Here is a 19,525-nt window from a genome sequence, read left to right as displayed (position 1 = left end):
AATGTAATGCAGAAAGGATAAGTTTTTGATATTATTTTTTATCGTGTATTTTAATAAAATTTGTGTGGAATTTACTTGATCCTAGTTGTACAACAAAGATATGAATAATTATATTACACAAGTACATACTTTGGTTTTGACATATACATACTTACACTTACACAAACATAAATATACATGATATTAAAGTTTCTTTACAATATTTAATTCTAATACTTTAGTATAACTATATATTAACTATATACTAAAAATGTATTATTTGATTTATCAATTTATAATAAATGAATATAAATCCTATAAATAAATAATAGATATACAAAACTAGGTGGTACTTGAAGGGCTATCAGGTGACATAGAGATACAAAAATCCATTGGTGTGGTTTCTCTCTTATACGGTATATTTCTGAAATGACAGCATTGTTTTTCTCCATATTGTTCGCATTCTCTGCAGCTTCTATTTTTAGATAATTTAATTCTCTTTTCTGCTGCTTCATCTAGATCAATGATATTTATCACATTTTCCTTTGTTTTCAATATTTTAGTTTGTTTCTTTTTGATATGCTGAGATTCAGTTTCGGATTTTGCTGAAGGCAAAAAAGTTTTATCAATACTACAATTGTTAACATTTTGATCAAGATTTATATTATTTTCATATTCTGAAAAGAAAGTTGAAAGTGATTCATTACTAATGTTTAATGGATCATTTACTTCCATTTGATTATTTATTTCATATTCTTGCTGATATATCAATTCGTTTTTTATTTGTGCACTTTCTATTATGCTTTCTGTCTTTTCAGTCTGATTACAAATATTATCAATATGTTCATCATCTATTCCCTTTTTCTTTGTATTTATTATATTGGTTAATGTACATTGTTTTGAAATTGTGTCCTGATTAAATACAGATTTATCAGTCTTTGTTAATACAAGAGTACCAGTCGACTTTAAATTATTTGATAGCTCCATCGTTTTTTTGGTCTTGTGAAATACTAATTTGGTTTGTTTTAATTTCTTACTACTTGGCGTCGATGTGACTTGAATGTTATATGATATCGTATTTAATTTAATATTACTCTTATCTATTAGAGAATTATTCTTTGGTGTCAAGCTCATATTGTTTATAACTTGCAAAGGCGTTTTGTTCAATGCTTTCTCTTTTCTTATAGTACGTAAATTATTTCTTATTTTTAAATTATTCAATGGTGTAGCTGTTTTGGATTGTGTGTTCCTTTTAACATTCTTTGTTTTACTTATATTACATTTTTTGTTTCTAGTCGGAGTACTACATAAAAATAATGAAGGAACATTACTCGTAGAATCTTCAGTAAATGCAGAATTTGTTTTATCAGACATCTCTTGCTTATTATCGTTTCTTAAATTATTTATTGTACTTATGCTTTCAGAAGAACTATCCATACAAATATTTCTATTAGAATTGATATTTTTAACATTTGATTTGTTTCTAAAAAATATAGGACTTTCTGGCATTGAACTTACATTTTCAAATATATTCTTATCGAACAATGATTCCATACTAGAATGAACATCCAAAGTAGATTGTTGCTGAGTATTCTCTATTGAATAAGTTGAATTTGGTTCTTCAGAATACATGCTTCCTGAGGATTTATTATTTTCATCTATCTTTTTTTCTGTCTGAGTCTTTTCTTCGAACAATGATTTAGAATCAGTTTCTTGATACTGTCTTACAAAATCTAAGTAGGTCGCCCATATTTTTTTGTACTCCTGTAATGCTTCTTGAAGAATAAGATTAAAACGTTTTGTAGCCATATTTGCTGCTTCTTTTTCCATGAAATAATTAAGCGGTGGAAGTCTCGCCATTGTAAGAATATTATTATTTAAGGTTAGAATTTGTTCAACAACTTAATTTTCACTTTTACTTTAGATTTATGGTTATCAAAAAATTTTGTTACGAACGTACCACACTCGGGTAACCATACTTGGTCGATGAATAAGCTTACAAAAATGCATTCTAACCGATAAGAATACAATATTTCGATTTGTAACATCAACGTTCGATACATATATATCGATATTTGATTTATATCGATCCACATCGATCAATATGAAATCAATATAAAAAAAAGAAAAAAGGTAGATATTTATTTCTGGTCGACGGACAGAAGTGCGTAAATATGAATTATTATTTTATCGGGAAAGCAAATATTATAATATTTAAAGTGCAATGCAAGATCAAGTGTTAGATTTCGGATGTGAAAATTGATAACATATTTCTCATTTTAATGGACTTACAAAATATGCATTACACTTAATTTAGAAGTATTTTTCTTTTTTTTGTTTTCGGAAATAATGATTTATATTAAATAAAATTTTTCAGTTTTCATTTTTCATATATTATTATAATTTCAGTTAAAAAAGCGGGAAAAAAGAAAAATTATATAAACGTTTGACTTATATTCCTTTGTCCGCCCGCCAGTAATATAAATGTGAAGTATAAATAGAAAAAAATAATTTAAAGAAATGAATTATCACAACGTACTTATTACTTGATTAGTTTTGTAAAGAAAAAAAAAAATGTGTTGAATAAATTAATTGACATTACTTTTCTTATAACACTCCTTTCGTAATATATATTCTACTTTTATTTTTGCTCCTTTTACTTCTTCTACTCCATCTACTTCTACTTCTACTTTTCATCGATTATAATTACGTATTAGATTACTTATATCTTGAAATTAGATCTTATATACCTTTAGATTATATAATAAATCAGGTTACATTTTTATATAAAAATTTCAGAAAAATTATATAGCACATAAGTTTTATTTGTACATAAATTATTATTTTTTTCATAAATAGGAAAATTATGATGACGATTAGCTTTTCTTTGAAAGCATACGATGTTCTTTATGTTGAAACTACGATTTATTTGATCGATAATCATATATTGTAGTTCTTTTTATTGTCCGGTCAATCCATTTATTCTTCACAGGAGTTCATTAAAGGATGAATAGAAACTGTAGCACCTGCACAGCTCACTGTGTTCAATATATAATCCTGGAAGTTACTTTCAATGGTCCACATAAGTCTTTTGGAGCCAGGTACAACTTGTGTCGATAATCGACAATCACCTTCTTTTTGTACTAAAAGGAAGTTATCTTGTATGAACGGTGTTTCTGTATTCCACATATAAATATCAGATTCACCTAAAAATGATATTTAAAATATTATATATATAGAGAGTTAAAAAATTTTAATTTTACATATGTACACACACACACAAAATATTTAATCAATCAAATCGATTTATACCTTTGTTTCGGAAGAAAATGGCCGGTCCATTATCGTTACCAAGTAAAACAATTTTCTGATGTTTTAGACCAACTTCTTCGATTGATCCATTTAGATCACCATTTCTCAAATTAGCGGCTCTAATACCGAAAAGTCTGTTAGATCCTAGGTACGTGAAGTATACAACGGATGTACCATCAGATTTTCGAACAAGAACCATGTACAATACGTCGGGCTTATCCAAACCGGCAGACACAGTATTTGGTAGAACCACTCTGTTTCCACGATCCGCTGTGACGTTATAAATGATGATAGCTTTATTTATTGCATCAGAAATATATATGTAAACTTGGCCATCTTCTGCATAGTCAACGAGCATATATTGCAGATGAGATAATGGAAGTACAAATTGACTTAAGTCAATGATTTTAACTACCTAAGAAGAAAAAGAAGAAGAATTACATATTTAAGATATCATGTGAAATGTGATCGTAGTAACAATTTATATTCCAACAATTTTATACAGATATATTCAATCAAAGTGGTATTTATTTGATGAAGTAAAATATTTGTCGAGTACATACCTTGCCAGTTTTAACATTAATTCCAACTACTTTAGCAGGACATCTTCTAACTGGTTGAGTCATCGTGTTAACGATACCAGTATCAAGAACCCAAAGAATATCTTGAATGTCGAGTACAATGTCAATGACACTTTGCAGAGCTTCACAATTACCTTCTTCTTGTATTGCCCAACAAGGAAACGGCAGGATCATTGGTGAGCAGGTTTTACTTTTCAATGATACAGCACCCAAAGTAAATGGTACACCAGGTTTGTAACGTGGTAGAGCTAGGATTGCATCGTCCTTGTAAATTTGCATCCTTGTTGATATTACATTTCTAGCCACGTAACGACCACTTGTCTCGTAAATGTTCTTTGTGCTCTGACAAGGCCACTCAAGACTGTGTCCATTGAGAGTGAATGATAATTCTGGTAACAATTGTTTGTCGACAATTCCCGTTGAAAAGCTTACTGCTAGTATTGTCAGACAGACTATGCTCCTTAGGAGCCTCTTCATCTTGATTTTTGTCTTGGATATATAATCAAAATACTTCGTTGATCTCTCTCTCTCTCTCTCTTTCCCTCTCTCTCTCTCTCAAAACAAAATTTCTATTGTTCTTATTCTCCACAAATTGATGAATGATACCTAATACGAATGATAACTTATAAATTTTTACTTAAGAATTTTATCCTTTATAAATATTCACGACGTCTTACAAATATACGAATGTAATATCCGTCGTGTGGTCGATATATATATATGTCATGTAGTAGCATAAACATCGTATTTTTTTCTTTTCTCTTATTATTTCGACATATATCTTGCAACATTCGTATTATTTGATATTTGTAGATGTTAATGATGAATGTTATAATTTCATCAAAATATTTTTAACGAGTAATGTAAGTGATGTCAAGGATTCAGGAAGTTCTTGAAAGGAAATTAGGAAAGAAAAGGAAATATTAATTTTATAAATAAATATTTCTTATTTGTATAAATTTTTTAAAATTCAACATATTGCTAATTCTTTGCTTTTTCCGTACAATACGGAAGTAAGAACATATCAGGAACATAATTGATGTAGGTAAAAAAGAGGAGATTCTAGTACATTATTCACTTCTTCTGATCATTATTATTTGTTCATCTATTTTTTTCATTAATTTTGATTATGTAAAATCGTTGATGACGAAAAATACAATTTTTATAATTAGTCAAATCCAAAATCGGTTTGATTCCGGTATACAAGAACAAATGGACAACAAACATTTCTTAAAAACGAATAATTTCACAATGTCAGCATTATTGTCAATCAACGAAGTATATAAATGGCATAACCCTGAATATCTCTCAGTTCATCATCACTCAGTTTAGTCGAAAAGGAAGAGAAAAAGAGAAAAGAAAAGGAGAGAGAGAAAGAGAGAGACAAAGAGAGAGAGAGAGAGAGAGAGAGAGAGTCTTGAAGAGTTTTTAATAAGATTAAATAATTATGTTATTCAAATTTACGGTGCCGCTTTCAATCTTTATTATATTTGCTACCGCAAACGATGTAGAACAATTCGATAATCATAATGTCCAGTGGGTTGGTGGATCATTTGAATGGCCTTGTACAACTACGAAGAGTATGTTCAAAAATAGTGGTCGCTACATCTCAAAGAATGTGATCGCAACGAGAGCTGCAATTTTCATGGATGATGCTATTTTAGCTCTACCAAGGTAAAATATAAAAAAATTTTTAATATTTTATATTTTTATGTTTCTAAAGTATTAATAAAATATTTGATTGATCTTTCTTAAAGATTTAAACCTGGTGTCCCAGCGACTTTGGCTAGAGTCTCTCTCAAGGACAAAAATTGTCAAGCTAATCTTTATGCTTTTCCATGTTGGTCCGTTCAAGAGGAAGGTACTTTGAAAGCATTGCAAAATGTCGTAGATCTTTTCTTGGATCCTCAAGATATTCTTTGGGTTTTGGATACGGGAGTAATCCATACGTTGGAGGAATCTGTACGTATATCCCCGCCAAAAGTTATTGCAATCAACATGAAAACAGGCAAGGTAAGATCTGATAATTTATCTTTCTATTGCTACAACATTTCTATCTTTCACGATAGCACAACAAGTGTTGTGAACGTTTTTATATGTACATTGTAACAAAAAACATGCAACAAATCATGCAATATCGTCACGAAACGAGATATTTTACACTGTTCACGTTATTAAATCATTTTTGACTCTAAATCTAATGCAAAGACGATTTGTCTCCGATCTCTTTTCTTTATCTTGGTACCTAATCAAAAGACATGATTCGTTTTCATTCACTTTCAATTGAGAGCTGTAAAGACTTAAATTGAAATATGTTTTATTATTGCCTGTAGCTCATAAAGACGATTGAACTCGATGGTCTAACTACATCTTCCTCTCGACTTCAATACGTCGTTGCTGACTACACTCCAGATGGACGTGTCCTTATATACGTGTCGGATGCTGCAACAAGAGCAATCTTGGTCTACGATGTTACATCTGGTCGTGGTTATAGATTTGTCCTACCCAAAACCGTAATCACAGGCTCTTCTCGAAGAGATGTATTATACTTGGCTCTTATTCGTCATCCCGATGGTAGTACTTGCCTTCTGTTTACTTATTTATCAGGCAGTCGTATGTTCTCCATCAAGACGGAATATCTTCGTAACGGTGCACCGAACGACAAAATTCAAGATATTGGATTGAAGCCTAAACGTTTAGTAATTTTAGGCACGGACAATGGCAATGCTCTATTCTTCAGATACGAAGGAGAAGCTATCGTTCAAAGATGGGACACTAGTACTGGTTTCCAACCTGAGAATTTCCAAAAGGTTTATAGCAGTACCGCTTGTTCTCTGGCAACTCAAGTTATTCCTGATTATAAGAGAGGTAGTATGCGTGTATTGGAATCTAACTTCCCAGATTACATACAAGGTACCGTTGGATGCGGAGCCGATCAAGCTCTTAATATTATGTAAAATATATATTAAAATAGGATAAAAAAGAAAAACGAAAAAAAGGAAGAAAAAAATAAAATACATGTATAAGATTAAATCGTACTGATTTCATATGATAATACCCGAGATCCATTTAATTATTAAATATTATCTATTATCTATTAATATATAAACGAATAAATCTTTACATCCGAATACTCAATACGTATTTACCTTAGTTGAAACTAATCATGATCTTGTGTACTACTAAAACGATTTAGAAACGTAGTAACCTTTCTCTGTTGTTAAAGCCACTCCTATGAAGTAAAGGTGCATTCACACTACAAATGTTAAATTTTTTAATTTCTAGCAATGATATTAGATACGTTGTTAAATATTTAAAATTTTATTAGATATTATATATTTTATTTCGTAAGAATAAGTAAAAGTTAACTTTCCAAGATATCGTATGGCAAAAGAATCTGGTTTTACTTTCATCAAATTTCCAATAGAAAGTGTCAAATAAAACATTTATTAGAATATATTGCATACACTGAAAATTAATATTCGCGATGAAGTTTACTTTTTTGAAAAATAATACGATTTGATATAAGAAAGTAGGCAGTAGTATTTAGTTACTAATTCAAAGTTATACTTTACTTAGGATATGTACCCACTGTCCATCAGTCGCTAGCGCGAATACTAAATTCAAAGGAATATATTATTACGTATATATTTGGTTGTGGTGACCAAAAGAAGGAAAAGCAACTCGTTGGTTGTCGTAACTATTTAATCTAATTCATCCATTTGGAGTAATAGCTTGAAAACCAGACACTGGCAAATAACTTTTAAGGTTCCCGAGGGAACCACTCCTCGATTTCGCCTGTATGTAAATCCGCCATTAATATATATAAAATCTTACATTAATCTGGATGACGCATACGTACGCATACTTACTGGTTAAAATATCAATTTTTTAATCGCTTCTATGAATGAATTTAAAGGATAATAATAGATCGAATAGAAATACATAGAATTTATTAACCTCGAAAAGTATTATTGGAAATACTTCTTATTGAGCCATTAAAAATAATTTTTCTTTTTTATATTACGGCTCATTACAAGCTACTGGTTTGTTATTGTAATATAATATCATTATTTATCATTAGAATAAGACAGTAAATGATAAATGCAGAATACAAGTATTATACAACTATTCAAACAGGTTTGGTTAAAAAAAGCAACAGCGTTTAAATTTTAATTAGTTTAAAAAATGTATATATATATATATATATATATATATATATATATACATATATTAGTGACATAATGCATTTACGCAAATCTGGCGCAATAAGATATTTATCAACGATATTGCTTTTATATAACTTTAATGCAATTATTTCGCGGTATGAAATAAATAAAAAATAATAAAAAATAATATTTTGTTTTGATACGGTAGATTAACATTCTGTTTGTAGATTAACATTCTCTTTTACATATTACGCTTATACTGATTCTTTTCAGATATTAAATCGAAAATTGAAAAAAGAAATAATTATCATGTTCTTTAAATTATTCTATTTACGATAGACAAACACATTAGAACTTTGAAATAGAAACAACATTTAGTGGTCCTAAGAAAAGTGTTCTTTTCATATCAATTTTCATTTTTAATTTGATTTTATATTTAATAAAAGTACTTTTGTCTTTAGCTCATGGAATATTAATAAATAATTTTTATTGTAGAAAAAATATATCAAATTACTCGTACGAAGATTAAATAAGAAAAAATGTTTGAAAGCAAAATCGTGCAGTTTCAGTTGTAACGTTGACGGAAAAACTCAAAGCCCTTTCTACTCTACCTACTTTTCTCTCTACTGAATCTATAATAAGGCAATAAATTGTTTACTGTCCGGCAATGTGCGATAATAATCACATTTACAGTATTATACCAAGTAAAAAGGGAAAGTAGAATAGAAATAAAAGGAATTTTTATTTTGAAAAATCAACGTAAAATGTATTGTGAATTTGTATTGTTTTCAAAAAAATTTTACATAACCTTAGTAGTTGATTTCAATGAATTAAAACGTGTTACTATATCTCGTATTATTCGAATAAAAGACTAATCAATTAAAAGAAATTTTTTTTATAAAATAACTATCATAACTCTTAGATTTACACTTCTAGATTCATAATAAAGGCTACTAATTGTGATATTTGAAAAAAAATCAGCGATCGAATTTCGGCATATAATTAGCGTCAATTAAGATCACAATTACTTATATTCACGAACATGCAGAAAAACGTATATATAAATATATACACCTATATATACGTTTATATACATATACATATACATATACATATACATATATATTACTTAATGACATAATGACTTCTTATCGAATAAAAAATTTTTTCGAAGAAGTAACGTCGAAGCGATTATATTTTCGTTATGGAAATTAATGTCTCTTCCAAAAGTTAATCAATTCTGATTCTCGAACAGGGAGGAGTATTGAAAATAGTTAGCCTGTTTGGAATTCCTATTATTTCAGACAATGTTTCTATTGCACGCTTCACCGAGTTTGAACTTTCCATCGAATCGACCGACACAAGCATGCGTCATTTACCGTTGAATGAAATAAAACTAAAGAAAAAGAAACGACAACGGAAAAACAAGTAAATAAACAATTCGACTTGTTCGGGTGTATTTTATAATGAACTTACAAGCACGGCTTTGATGTTTAAAATTTCAGAATTGCAACAACAATAAAAAAAGAAGATAAGAACGATTTAATTAATAAGACGAGTGAATTAATATATTATATTTTACCGATCATTATTATACGTTAAGCGTCGACGTAACTTTCATTTTTTCTACAAAAACTGTTAATTAATCTTCATCCTTTCGTATTATAAAATCGATTAGATTCTAATCATTATTTTATTTATATTATTTATCATATGAATATGGTATCTATCATATGAATATCTATAATTCAATTTTCTATTTTTGCTTTCTTCCACTTGCGTTCTCGTATTGACTTTAAAACTATTCATAATCAAATGCGCGTGTATATTTATTTTTTTTCTTCGTATAAATCGTGACTGCTACTTCATATATATATTTCTAGTTTATATCTGCATGTGAATTTACTTTATGAATTCTCAATTATTGTTTTGTTATTTTCACGATATATATATAATGGTCCATGGAAATAAAATAGAATTACCAAAATTTGCAAAAAGGCGAAAAATAGTATGGCATGCTTCTCAATAAAATTGTATAAATTGAATCATTGCACACTTACAGTTTAAAAAATTAAGCTTAATTAAAATTATTTCTACTAAACTCAAAGTATATTTATAAAAATTAAAAAAGTGATAAGCGTATACCTGACACGATCAGATTTTATAATAATACTAAATTCGATATAAACATGATGGATCAGATGTCACCAAAGTACTTCGTAAAATTGAAATCTCTAAGATGGCTTGTGCAGATTTTCTTTAACATTCTTGATTTAGCCGAAATAAACTCGGTGAGTGTTATATAAAGAAGCAACCGGGGAAAAAATTTCTAAACAGCTATTTTTATTTCAATTAGCTGAAGATCTTGCTGGCAATTTTAAAAGTATGCAACAGAAAGAATAAGAATATATACAGGAAAAGTTAAAAAATATAGGTTCAGTTTCATGTGTGAGAAAAAAGAATCAAATAAAATATTGCAAAGAAAACAAGACTACAAAAATCTGTTTCAAATGCAAAAAATATGTGTGTGGCAAATATATCATTCAAATTCCAACAATTTGCAAAAAATGCGCTGAACATGAATAAAGTGTGCATATTGTTTACTTCTAAATTCAGAAATAAATGGAAATTTTGTTCTCTTATTTTTATACAATTTTTTAATTGAACAAATAAACATATAACAAATGCTATTTAGAAAATTGTTTCATTCATATATATATATATATATATATAGTACACCAATAATACTAAATAGTATATTTTTTGTTATACATATATTGTAAACTATATAACTTTGAAGACGGATCATTTGACCCACTGTGGTAGAAATAGGTGTACATGAAGCATCGGTACGTTTAGTATTAAAAAAAGAAGTTCATTTAAGGATTTTAATAGAGCAGAAATTTCCATCTAAACAACGCCTAATTGGCAATAATTTTATATTTATGCAGGACAACGACACAAAACATAAAACTACAATATGTGCGAATTATTTAAAACAATTAGAAAAAGATTCTAATTCAAAAATAATGGAATGACCACCCCAATTTCCTAATTCAAATTAGGCTTCAAACCCCATTGTAAAACTGTGGAATCATTCGGACATACAGATTAGAAAACAATGTACGAAAAACATCTTTGGGAAATTTTGCAAGCAGAATGGATCAATATTTAAAGTGAGATATTGAAAAATTTAATAGCCAGGATGCTACGACTCGTTAACGTGATCATAAAAGTACGCGATGGATATATAGACGAAAAAAAATATGATTACTTTTTATTTATATTGGTAAGATATTTACTGAGTTATCATTAAAATATGTTTTTTAACATTGTAAAGATTAGTATACACAAAAATGAATCAAATTTATCAAAAATTGCATAATTTTGTAGTTATAAGAATAAGGAAAGTGCTCACATAATTATAAGGGATAATACATATATATATACATTCTTGAATATGCCTGTAAGAATTACATAAACTAATTTAAAGCAATTTATTTAATTAGAATCAATAATTTATTTTTCCAAGCAGTATAAACATATCGTTTCATAATAATATGAGTTAATTGGCTACGAAATCGGCGAGACTGACCAACGTTATATGTTGAGTCTGGACTTCTCTAGATCATATCGATATGAGTATGTACATATGAACATGTAAATACTAGTATACTATAAGGATATTTAGAAAAATTATTTAGAAAAGAATATATCATAACATGTATCATATCATAATGGTATGTACATACCATAATAGTACTAATATAGGTGATTATTATATCACATCCGGTGTTTAATTTCGTAAGGACATTTCTTTTTATACATTTTTTCTTAAAGATCTTTTATCTTTAATATTTCATTTTAGAAATTTTTTATTTTTTATTCTTTTAAATTTAAGATTTGAATTAAAAGACAATTGTGATAAATTTTCGATAAATTTCTTGATCGATACGGCATTACGACATTAGGTCGATAATACGATTAAATCGTACTTGTATATATATATATATACATAAGAAATTACTGTCGAAATTAATTAAAGTTCAGTAATTTCGTTTAGCCGGGTTGCCCGAGTTAATGCATTAGTACTCGAGTATAACTTAAGCGTCGTATTTAACGTGGATACAATTAACAATTATTATACCGTATCAAGTATTTTATTATATAGTATGTTAATTTCAAGCATTGTAAACATGAAAGTAAGATATTGATTCGATGAAAAATTTGTCAATTAAAATAAATCTTTCGATTATATATGATATTATATATTATTTTTATAAATTGTACTCTGTAATTGTGATTCTTAAAAAAAAAAAATTTAATTTAATATATCAATGCAGTTATACAATTTATTTTATTGGTAAGATATATAAGGTTTTATTTTATTTAGTGTATTTATACATAATTTAATATTATAAATATTGTCATATATATAATAACATGTATCATGTTATCATACTATGTATAATAGATACGATTTATTTTACTACATTACATTGCATGTTGTTATATGTAATATATTGTACTGTATATATATACTGTATATATGTACTGTATATAATACACATTACAGTACACATTATATGATATAGTATATACATTATATAGTATTATATATACGTTACATCTATTATTATATGCAATTTTTTTGAGGTATAGATATTTTAATGTTATTATATATAATATATATTAAATATATAATAACGTATAATAGTATAAATATTTGAATATAAAATTCTATTTTATTTTTCATTTTCGAAGGACACACTTACATTCTTTTATTACGTAAAAGTAAAATCATGCGATATATACTTGATACCGGTATGGCGAACTTTAGTAAAATCGGTCGATATATATCATGAAGGCGTTCCTGCCTTCTCAAATAACGTATACACACATATGTATACACACAGTAATACACCGTCTATGTTACACAATATACCTTTTCCGTGATCTATGCTCTCTCCAGTTAGAGATATGTCTCCTGTCTCTCGTAGGAGGCTAAGTTTTAAGCCGATACCACTCGGAAATTAGATCAGTCTTTGTTCGGCCAGTGGGACCTGGTGCTCGTTCGCAAAGCAACGCAGTTCCTTCGTGATCGGTCTAATGAAAACATCTTTCTAATAGTTACACCTTGTCGAACATAAGTAATATCTTACGATCGTTATTATTTGGCGAGTAACAATTTTTCAAAATGAGGTAAAACATAAAAATGTTAGATAAACAATTCTAAATGTATAATATTATCATATTAAATATTTTTGTGAATTTTTATTATTTTGTTCAATAGGATGTGCGTGACTTTCGATCATAAATAAATTGCAAAAATTATATCGAGAAAAGAAATTTACAATTTCTGAAAATACATTAATATAAAAATTTAATTAGTTAAACGTTGAATCAACAATGAACGAAACAGTTAGAATAAATTTTTCACGTCATTTATCCTTGGCATTTGACTACTAAAGTTTCTCTACATATATATACCTACATTTCTTGCGTGCATTTCCAAGTTGTCGTTCTCGATCAGGGCTATCGAAGTTCTCAATGCATTCAATTAGATTCAATGAAAGCCATTTGTCAATCTGTCTTTGTTCATGTGATCGTCCGATAATTTTAACATTTCACCTAAAGAATATAGATATCTTGCATCTTTCGATCGACGAGATCGTATAATGCAATATTTTACTAATAAGATATGTTCCAATGTGCACACAAGTTGTTACGTTATAATTACACTTTACTGTCACTCAGATACAAGCAGTATCAATTCGAAAGATATAATTTGACGATGAAATGTTTCAGTTATTTCAAGTGAGTTCAATTGTAAAGACATATATATTAGATGATCCAAAATAATTGGCAATAACTTCTATACTTATAACTATTGAATTACACGATGATTACTAATTTTTTTATGAATTAATAATACGTATATAATAAACTAAATTAAATATTAGGATAAAATGATGATGAAAGCATGATTGAATATATATTAAAATATTTTTATTTACATATCTATATTATTATTTTACATATCTATATTATAATTATTATTTACATATATATATGTATATATATTATAATTATTAATTAATCAAAAAAATATTCATTAATGAAACAAAAACGAACAATGAAAAATTAAGGAAAGAAATGACAAAAATCAATGAAATCTTATCTAAAGCCGAAACGACTTAACAATCCCTTTTCTGTGAATAGTAGATTGTTCAATTTCATTGTTTTGAATTGCAAAATTTTCAGGAAATATCATTTCGCAAACAGTACTTATGTGAGACTTATGCACATTGAGTGAAAGAAAGTTAGGATAGATTAATTCCGGAAACTAGTATATCCTTAGAAAATTGATAGAGAGAGAAAGAAAGAAAGAAAGAAAGAAAGAAAGAAAGGAAAGAAAAAGAAAGTAATTTCGATATTTGAAAATTAGAGCTTCATGATTTTCTTTTATCAATATTACAAAGAAAATTGTATGTCAATAAAAATTGTATCTTTTTTCAATTGAAAACAGTTTCCTTTTTTAATCGATGAAAATGTCATTGCACGTTTAATCGATTTTGTCTATAATATCGTATACATAACAAGAAATAAAAATATATATACCTTCCATTTGATCAATAAATTCTGGTGAGGTGAATGAATGTCAAGTGAACGGTAGACATCACAAAAAGCGATTCGTGCTTTCGCGTTGTGTCCTTGTACACTTTAACAATTATTCTTCGTTTAAACGTACAAATCGTTTTATATCCAAATTCCACAAAATTTGAATAGATTTTTAAAGATAGAACTTATATTTATCTGATAAAATAAATATTATAATCTATATATTTTATATAGTGCACAAACTATAAAATAATTTTCATTTCATTGATCGCATAAAAATTTTTCGTAGGTTCATCTTTCCATTGATTTTCCTCGCAGTATCATTCGATCTCAATGTTAATGCTGAATATTTGGAAACTCTAATGCAATGGCCATTTATCGATTACGTTTTGCCGTACGATAATAATTTCCGCGGAAGATATCGTCCAGAAAACGTAGTTCCTACAGGCATCGAAGTCTCTTGGAGAAGAATTTTTATCAGCTTACCACGACTACGTCAAGGTGTTCCAGCTACTCTTGCTTACATTCCAAGAAACGTTCCATTGGGTAGCAGTCCAAAACTTCAACCGTATCCTTCGTGGGAATGGCATAGCGCGGGAAAAGGAGAATTTAATTGTTCTCAGCTGATATCTGTCTATAGAACAAGACTCGATAGATGTAATCGATTATGGGTCGTCGACAGTGGCGTCATGATGTCACTCGATAATTTTACACCAATTTGTCCACCAAAATTACTTGTTTTTGATCTTCAAACGGATACAGTTGTCAGGCAATACACTTTCCCACGAGAGGTTGGTTCAATGATCTTATTTTATTCTAATGAAGTTGGTGCATAGAATAAAAAAATTTATTGGAATTTTAATGAGAAAAAAAAAATCTTGTTGAATTAGAAATGTTAAATGTAATAGTATAATTCAAATCACAAATTGGAAATAGGTTAAATAGGATTTGTAGAAAGCCAATTAAGTAATTTTTATAATATTTACAGGTTTTGAGATTGAACACTTTACTGACTAACCTTGTAATTGATGATACTAAATCAACTTCTTGTGATGACGTATTTGTTTATATAAGTGATACAACTGGACCAGGTTAAGATCATCGTTATTAATTTTTTCAGAATGAATAAAATAACGATCGATATTAATTTCAAATGATATTTTTTAGGAATTCAAATTTTTGATGGTGCCAATAATACAAGTTGGCGAGTACTTCATGCTTCGATGCTTCCTAATCCAGATTATACTATTTATCAGGTGATTTGTATGAATAATAAATGATCTACACGATTACGTCAATGATTTTTTGATCGCTATCTTTATCTTATAATAGCTCGGTGATGAAAACTTCGAACTACCAGACGGTATCGTAGGACTGGCTTTCTCTCCAAGGCTCGGTATGGTATATTATCAACCACTTGCCACCGATCGTCTTTTCGGCGTACCAACGTCGGCACTTCAAAACGGCCCACTTCCCTTTGGACAACAACTTCCAGTGACCTTGATTGGAAGAAAATCTAGTCAAGGTCTTCCATTGACCGTGGATCCTTACGATGACTCGATTTTTTTCTCGCCAATTAGGGAAACAGCTATTGCTAATTGGCAACCTCAAACAAATAGTCAAAGGTAGATCTGTCGATTTCTTTGGATCGGTTTTAACATAGATCTGGTTTGATACTCCAAACGAAATGTTTCAAAATGATGTTTCATTCAAACAGCAAAAATATCTTTTTATTTTAGAATCGTCGCATACAGTCCGGAAAAATTGCAATTTACCGCCGATCTGAGATGGACCGTACGTGATGACGGTAAAATCTGGATCTTGTCAACCAGATTCCATAAATTTTTCAATCGAAGAGTAACTTCTCAAGAAATAAATATTCGTATCATGAGGCTCGTTCCCGAAACCGTTCTATCAAAAAACGTGCCGATTTACCAATACATCAATTCACATTTATTACATATTTTGTATAACAACACGATCGGTTTTTAAGTATACCAAAACGATCGATTAAAATTTCGAAAAAAAGTTTTTTAAATATTCTCGAAAATCATACTTAAACAAGATGTTTAGTTTAATGAATTTTCTTTAAACTAAAATAGATAATTAAAATAAATCTTGTAAATTTTAATTCGCGGAGATCACACTGGAGATCAGTGGAGTAGAGTAAGATGTAATGTAGTGTATATTTTTGTATTTTTTTTATCTACTTTTCTATACATTCAAATAATTTAATACGATTCATTCTTTAAGAAAACTAATTTGTGTTAAAGTTATTTACTGATGATTGGTAGAATATTTATTATAGATTTAATTGATAATAAAATATATTCTAAATTTTACATAAGAAGTATGTTAAAGCTATAAAATATTGAATAAAGGACGAGCAATTAATAAATAAAACATCGACTTTATATGATTGTTAGAATAATTATTAAAATTCTCATTATTAACATATCTATTTCGCAAAAAGAAAATGTTGAAGAGCCTGTGCGATGGCAACTAGTCATACTTCTCTGTATATATGGGATCAAATTCTATATACATATGATCAATCAAATAAGACGTATATTTTTAACTTTCAACAGCAAATATTTGCAGTTTAACGAAAAATGAATATTTACATGAATTTATTTTCAAAAAATGGTCAAAAACCGGTTACATATCGACAAATGGACAGGTTCTCGATGGTTCAACAAACGGGATTTTATTTTAATTCTTTCTTTTCTCCTCAGTAAGGTCAAGGCCATTCGAGAACGATTGCATTAATACGTATTCTTTGTATTTATCAAATTATTAAACGTTGTTTATAAAATCCAATGAAATGAAAGGAATAGAAAAAGAAATTGAACGTTTTTTTTTGTTGCGTACTTCAAGCTGACAGATTTTTATAGTTATTTTAACAGAACCGTAAAATCATGAACTCAGATGTAAAGAAAAGACACGTCGATATCGCAAAAATAATTTAACAGAATGAATTTGAAGTTTGAAACAAAGCAACGTATTGGTATCTTTGTTATATTTCATCGTATCGATCACGTGTATCTTTTCTGTTTATTTTTTATGACGACAATCGGATATGATAGGATAGAGAAAAACGATCATAATTATGATTAATAAGAAATGTTCAAAGATAAATGTTTTATAGACGTCTATTAATAAAGCTAATTTTATTGTTGATAACACTATAATGACATGATGATAGATAGTTAAATAACTTCGTAGAAATGCTGATAATAAAAAAAAATAAAGGTGACTAGTTCGAAACTCCTACGAGAATAAAAAGAAAAAAACTGGTCACCAAGATATATCGAACCATGGATAAGTAAAAGATTAACGGATAAACTTATTTATACAAATTTTATGCTAAGGTAAAAATATTCTTTATAGAAATACGTATAGACCAAACGACTAGCTTAGGATTGCACAACTGTTCCAACAAAAGAACATTCAATTTACACTATTATCGCAAACGTTAATACTTAACAAAAAATTTGTTAATGGTTCAAAGAAAATTTTTTTTCATTTGTTTATATAAACTGGACTTTGATATTTTGTTTCGAACATGAGTATTAAAATTAATTAAATGTACATGTAAATTATGTGTATGTAAATTAATTAAACGTGATGCAATTCGTCCTAGAAAATCTAAGCATAAATTGTAGGCAAGTGTACCTTGATCAAGGTGTATATATATATATATATATATATAAAATCAAAGGATTGTTATTTTAAAAGAATGTTCAATGGAATCAAAGATCTTGATCATTACTTTACGTTTGAAAGTATATATATATATATATATATATATATATATATATATATATATATATATATAGAGAGAGAGAGAGAGAGAGAGAGAGAGAGAGAAAAAGAATCGAATCAGTTTAAATAATCTCTAACATGCTTTCGAAAGACAAGATCGTTCAATGAGATTTTATTATTGTGTTTAAAGAATTGATTAGACTAAAAAAATAACGATAATGACAACAAAAAGAACAACAATAACGAAAGATAAGTTAATGAAAAAATATTGATCTTAAAAAAAAATATTAAGACTCTTAGACTGTGTGAATATATATAAAAAGGAGCATCGATCGGCGTGAGAAATCAAGCTATCCTTCAGTTGGTCCTCGACCGTGATATCGTCCGGTTCGTTTGTCGAGTGTCATTCTTCCTTTCTTCCTTTCTTTCTTCTTACAATTTAAGATACACAGAATCGAATCGTTCTTCAAAAAGTTGTAATTTTCTTAGTAACGAAAATGATAATACTTCAAACGGAATAATTTCTTCGGCTTTTCCATTTCTGCAAGAAGTTGCGTAAGTTGTTAAGGGATAAAGAGACATTACAAAGAAGAAAAAGGTCAGCCGGTGAGAAAAATACAAAAGGAAAAAATTATCAGGAAAAATTAGTGACTAAGTAAAAAATTATTTCTAAAGATTATGAAATCTCAGTTTGATAATAATTAACAAGTGAGTGAATATCCTAATTTATTATATGTTTACCTTCTAAACTTCGATGTTTATTTATTTTTTTCTTTTATATTTTACACGAAATACCTCTATAATTCAATGATAAATTGACTGTAAACGATAATATTTATTAAGTATAAAAGATAATATTTATTAAAGTTCCTATCTTGAACAAAAAGAACACTTACATTATTTTTGATATATGGAACTATCTTAAGCTCAATAAATAATCTCATTTTATAGTTCTGCGAAGATTAGTCAGACAACACGTACATATTTTAAGTCTGTGCATATATTATTTTTAACTTCGTCGACGAAATTATTTATCAACAGATTAAATGTCTTTCTTTTCCGGAATATATATACATAGTTACTTAAATAATTACGTTT

At 28.2% G+C, this 19,525-nt stretch overlaps 5 protein-coding genes across 6 annotated transcripts in view; 3 read left to right on the top strand and 2 right to left on the bottom strand.

Annotated features, from left to right (window-relative positions):
• Positions 1 to 31: 31 nt before the first annotated feature.
• On the bottom strand, positions 32 to 2,637 carry LOC124423007 (uncharacterized protein PF11_0213-like). Its single transcript, XM_046960219.1, has one exon. The coding sequence runs from the start codon at positions 1,837 to 1,839 to the stop codon at positions 322 to 324; it is 1,518 nt and encodes a 505-aa protein (XP_046816175.1). The 5' UTR covers positions 1,840 to 2,637; the 3' UTR covers positions 32 to 321.
• Positions 2,638 to 2,783: 146 nt separating this feature from the next.
• On the bottom strand, positions 2,784 to 4,695 carry LOC124423008 (major royal jelly protein 1). The gene is made up of 3 exons (XM_046960220.1): positions 3,855 to 4,695; positions 3,292 to 3,706; positions 2,784 to 3,185 (listed from the first exon to the last, which is right to left on the bottom strand). The coding sequence occupies exons 1-3, from the start codon at positions 4,347 to 4,349 to the stop codon at positions 2,959 to 2,961; spliced, it is 1,137 nt and encodes a 378-aa protein (XP_046816176.1). The 5' UTR covers positions 4,350 to 4,695; the 3' UTR covers positions 2,784 to 2,958.
• A 152-nt stretch (positions 4,696 to 4,847) lies between these two features.
• On the top strand, positions 4,848 to 6,905 carry LOC124423009 (protein yellow-like). Its single transcript, XM_046960221.1, has 3 exons — positions 4,848 to 5,546; positions 5,630 to 5,885; positions 6,206 to 6,905. Exons 1-3 carry the CDS (start codon positions 5,320 to 5,322, stop codon positions 6,827 to 6,829), a joined length of 1,107 nt encoding a protein of 368 aa, XP_046816177.1. The 5' UTR covers positions 4,848 to 5,319; the 3' UTR covers positions 6,830 to 6,905.
• Positions 6,906 to 12,779: 5,874 nt separating this feature from the next.
• Positions 12,780 to 17,065, top strand: LOC124422796 (protein yellow). The gene is made up of 6 exons (XM_046959700.1): positions 12,780 to 13,243; positions 14,952 to 15,453; positions 15,651 to 15,753; positions 15,830 to 15,918; positions 15,995 to 16,287; positions 16,402 to 17,065. The coding sequence occupies exons 1-6, from the start codon at positions 13,239 to 13,241 to the stop codon at positions 16,652 to 16,654; spliced, it is 1,245 nt and encodes a 414-aa protein (XP_046815656.1). The 5' UTR covers positions 12,780 to 13,238; the 3' UTR covers positions 16,655 to 17,065.
• A 1,466-nt stretch (positions 17,066 to 18,531) lies between these two features.
• The window catches only part of LOC124422803 (protein yellow-like), a 5,529-nt gene continuing 4,535 nt past the window's right edge, over positions 18,532 to 19,525 (top strand). The window contains exon 1 of one of the 2 annotated variants that reach the window (XM_046959711.1): positions 18,532 to 19,135. The gene's annotated coding sequence lies outside the window, so the exon portion shown is untranslated. Of the gene's footprint in view, positions 19,136 to 19,205 lie in introns of those variants that run through there. The other variant, XM_046959709.1, reaches the window with a different exon arrangement.

The sequence above is a fragment of the Vespa crabro genome, chromosome 3 (assembly GCF_910589235.1).
Source record: "Vespa crabro chromosome 3, iyVesCrab1.2, whole genome shotgun sequence".
NCBI classification, from domain to species: domain Eukaryota; kingdom Metazoa; phylum Arthropoda; class Insecta; order Hymenoptera; family Vespidae; genus Vespa; species Vespa crabro.
This window is presented reverse-complemented; position numbering and strand designations above follow the sequence as displayed.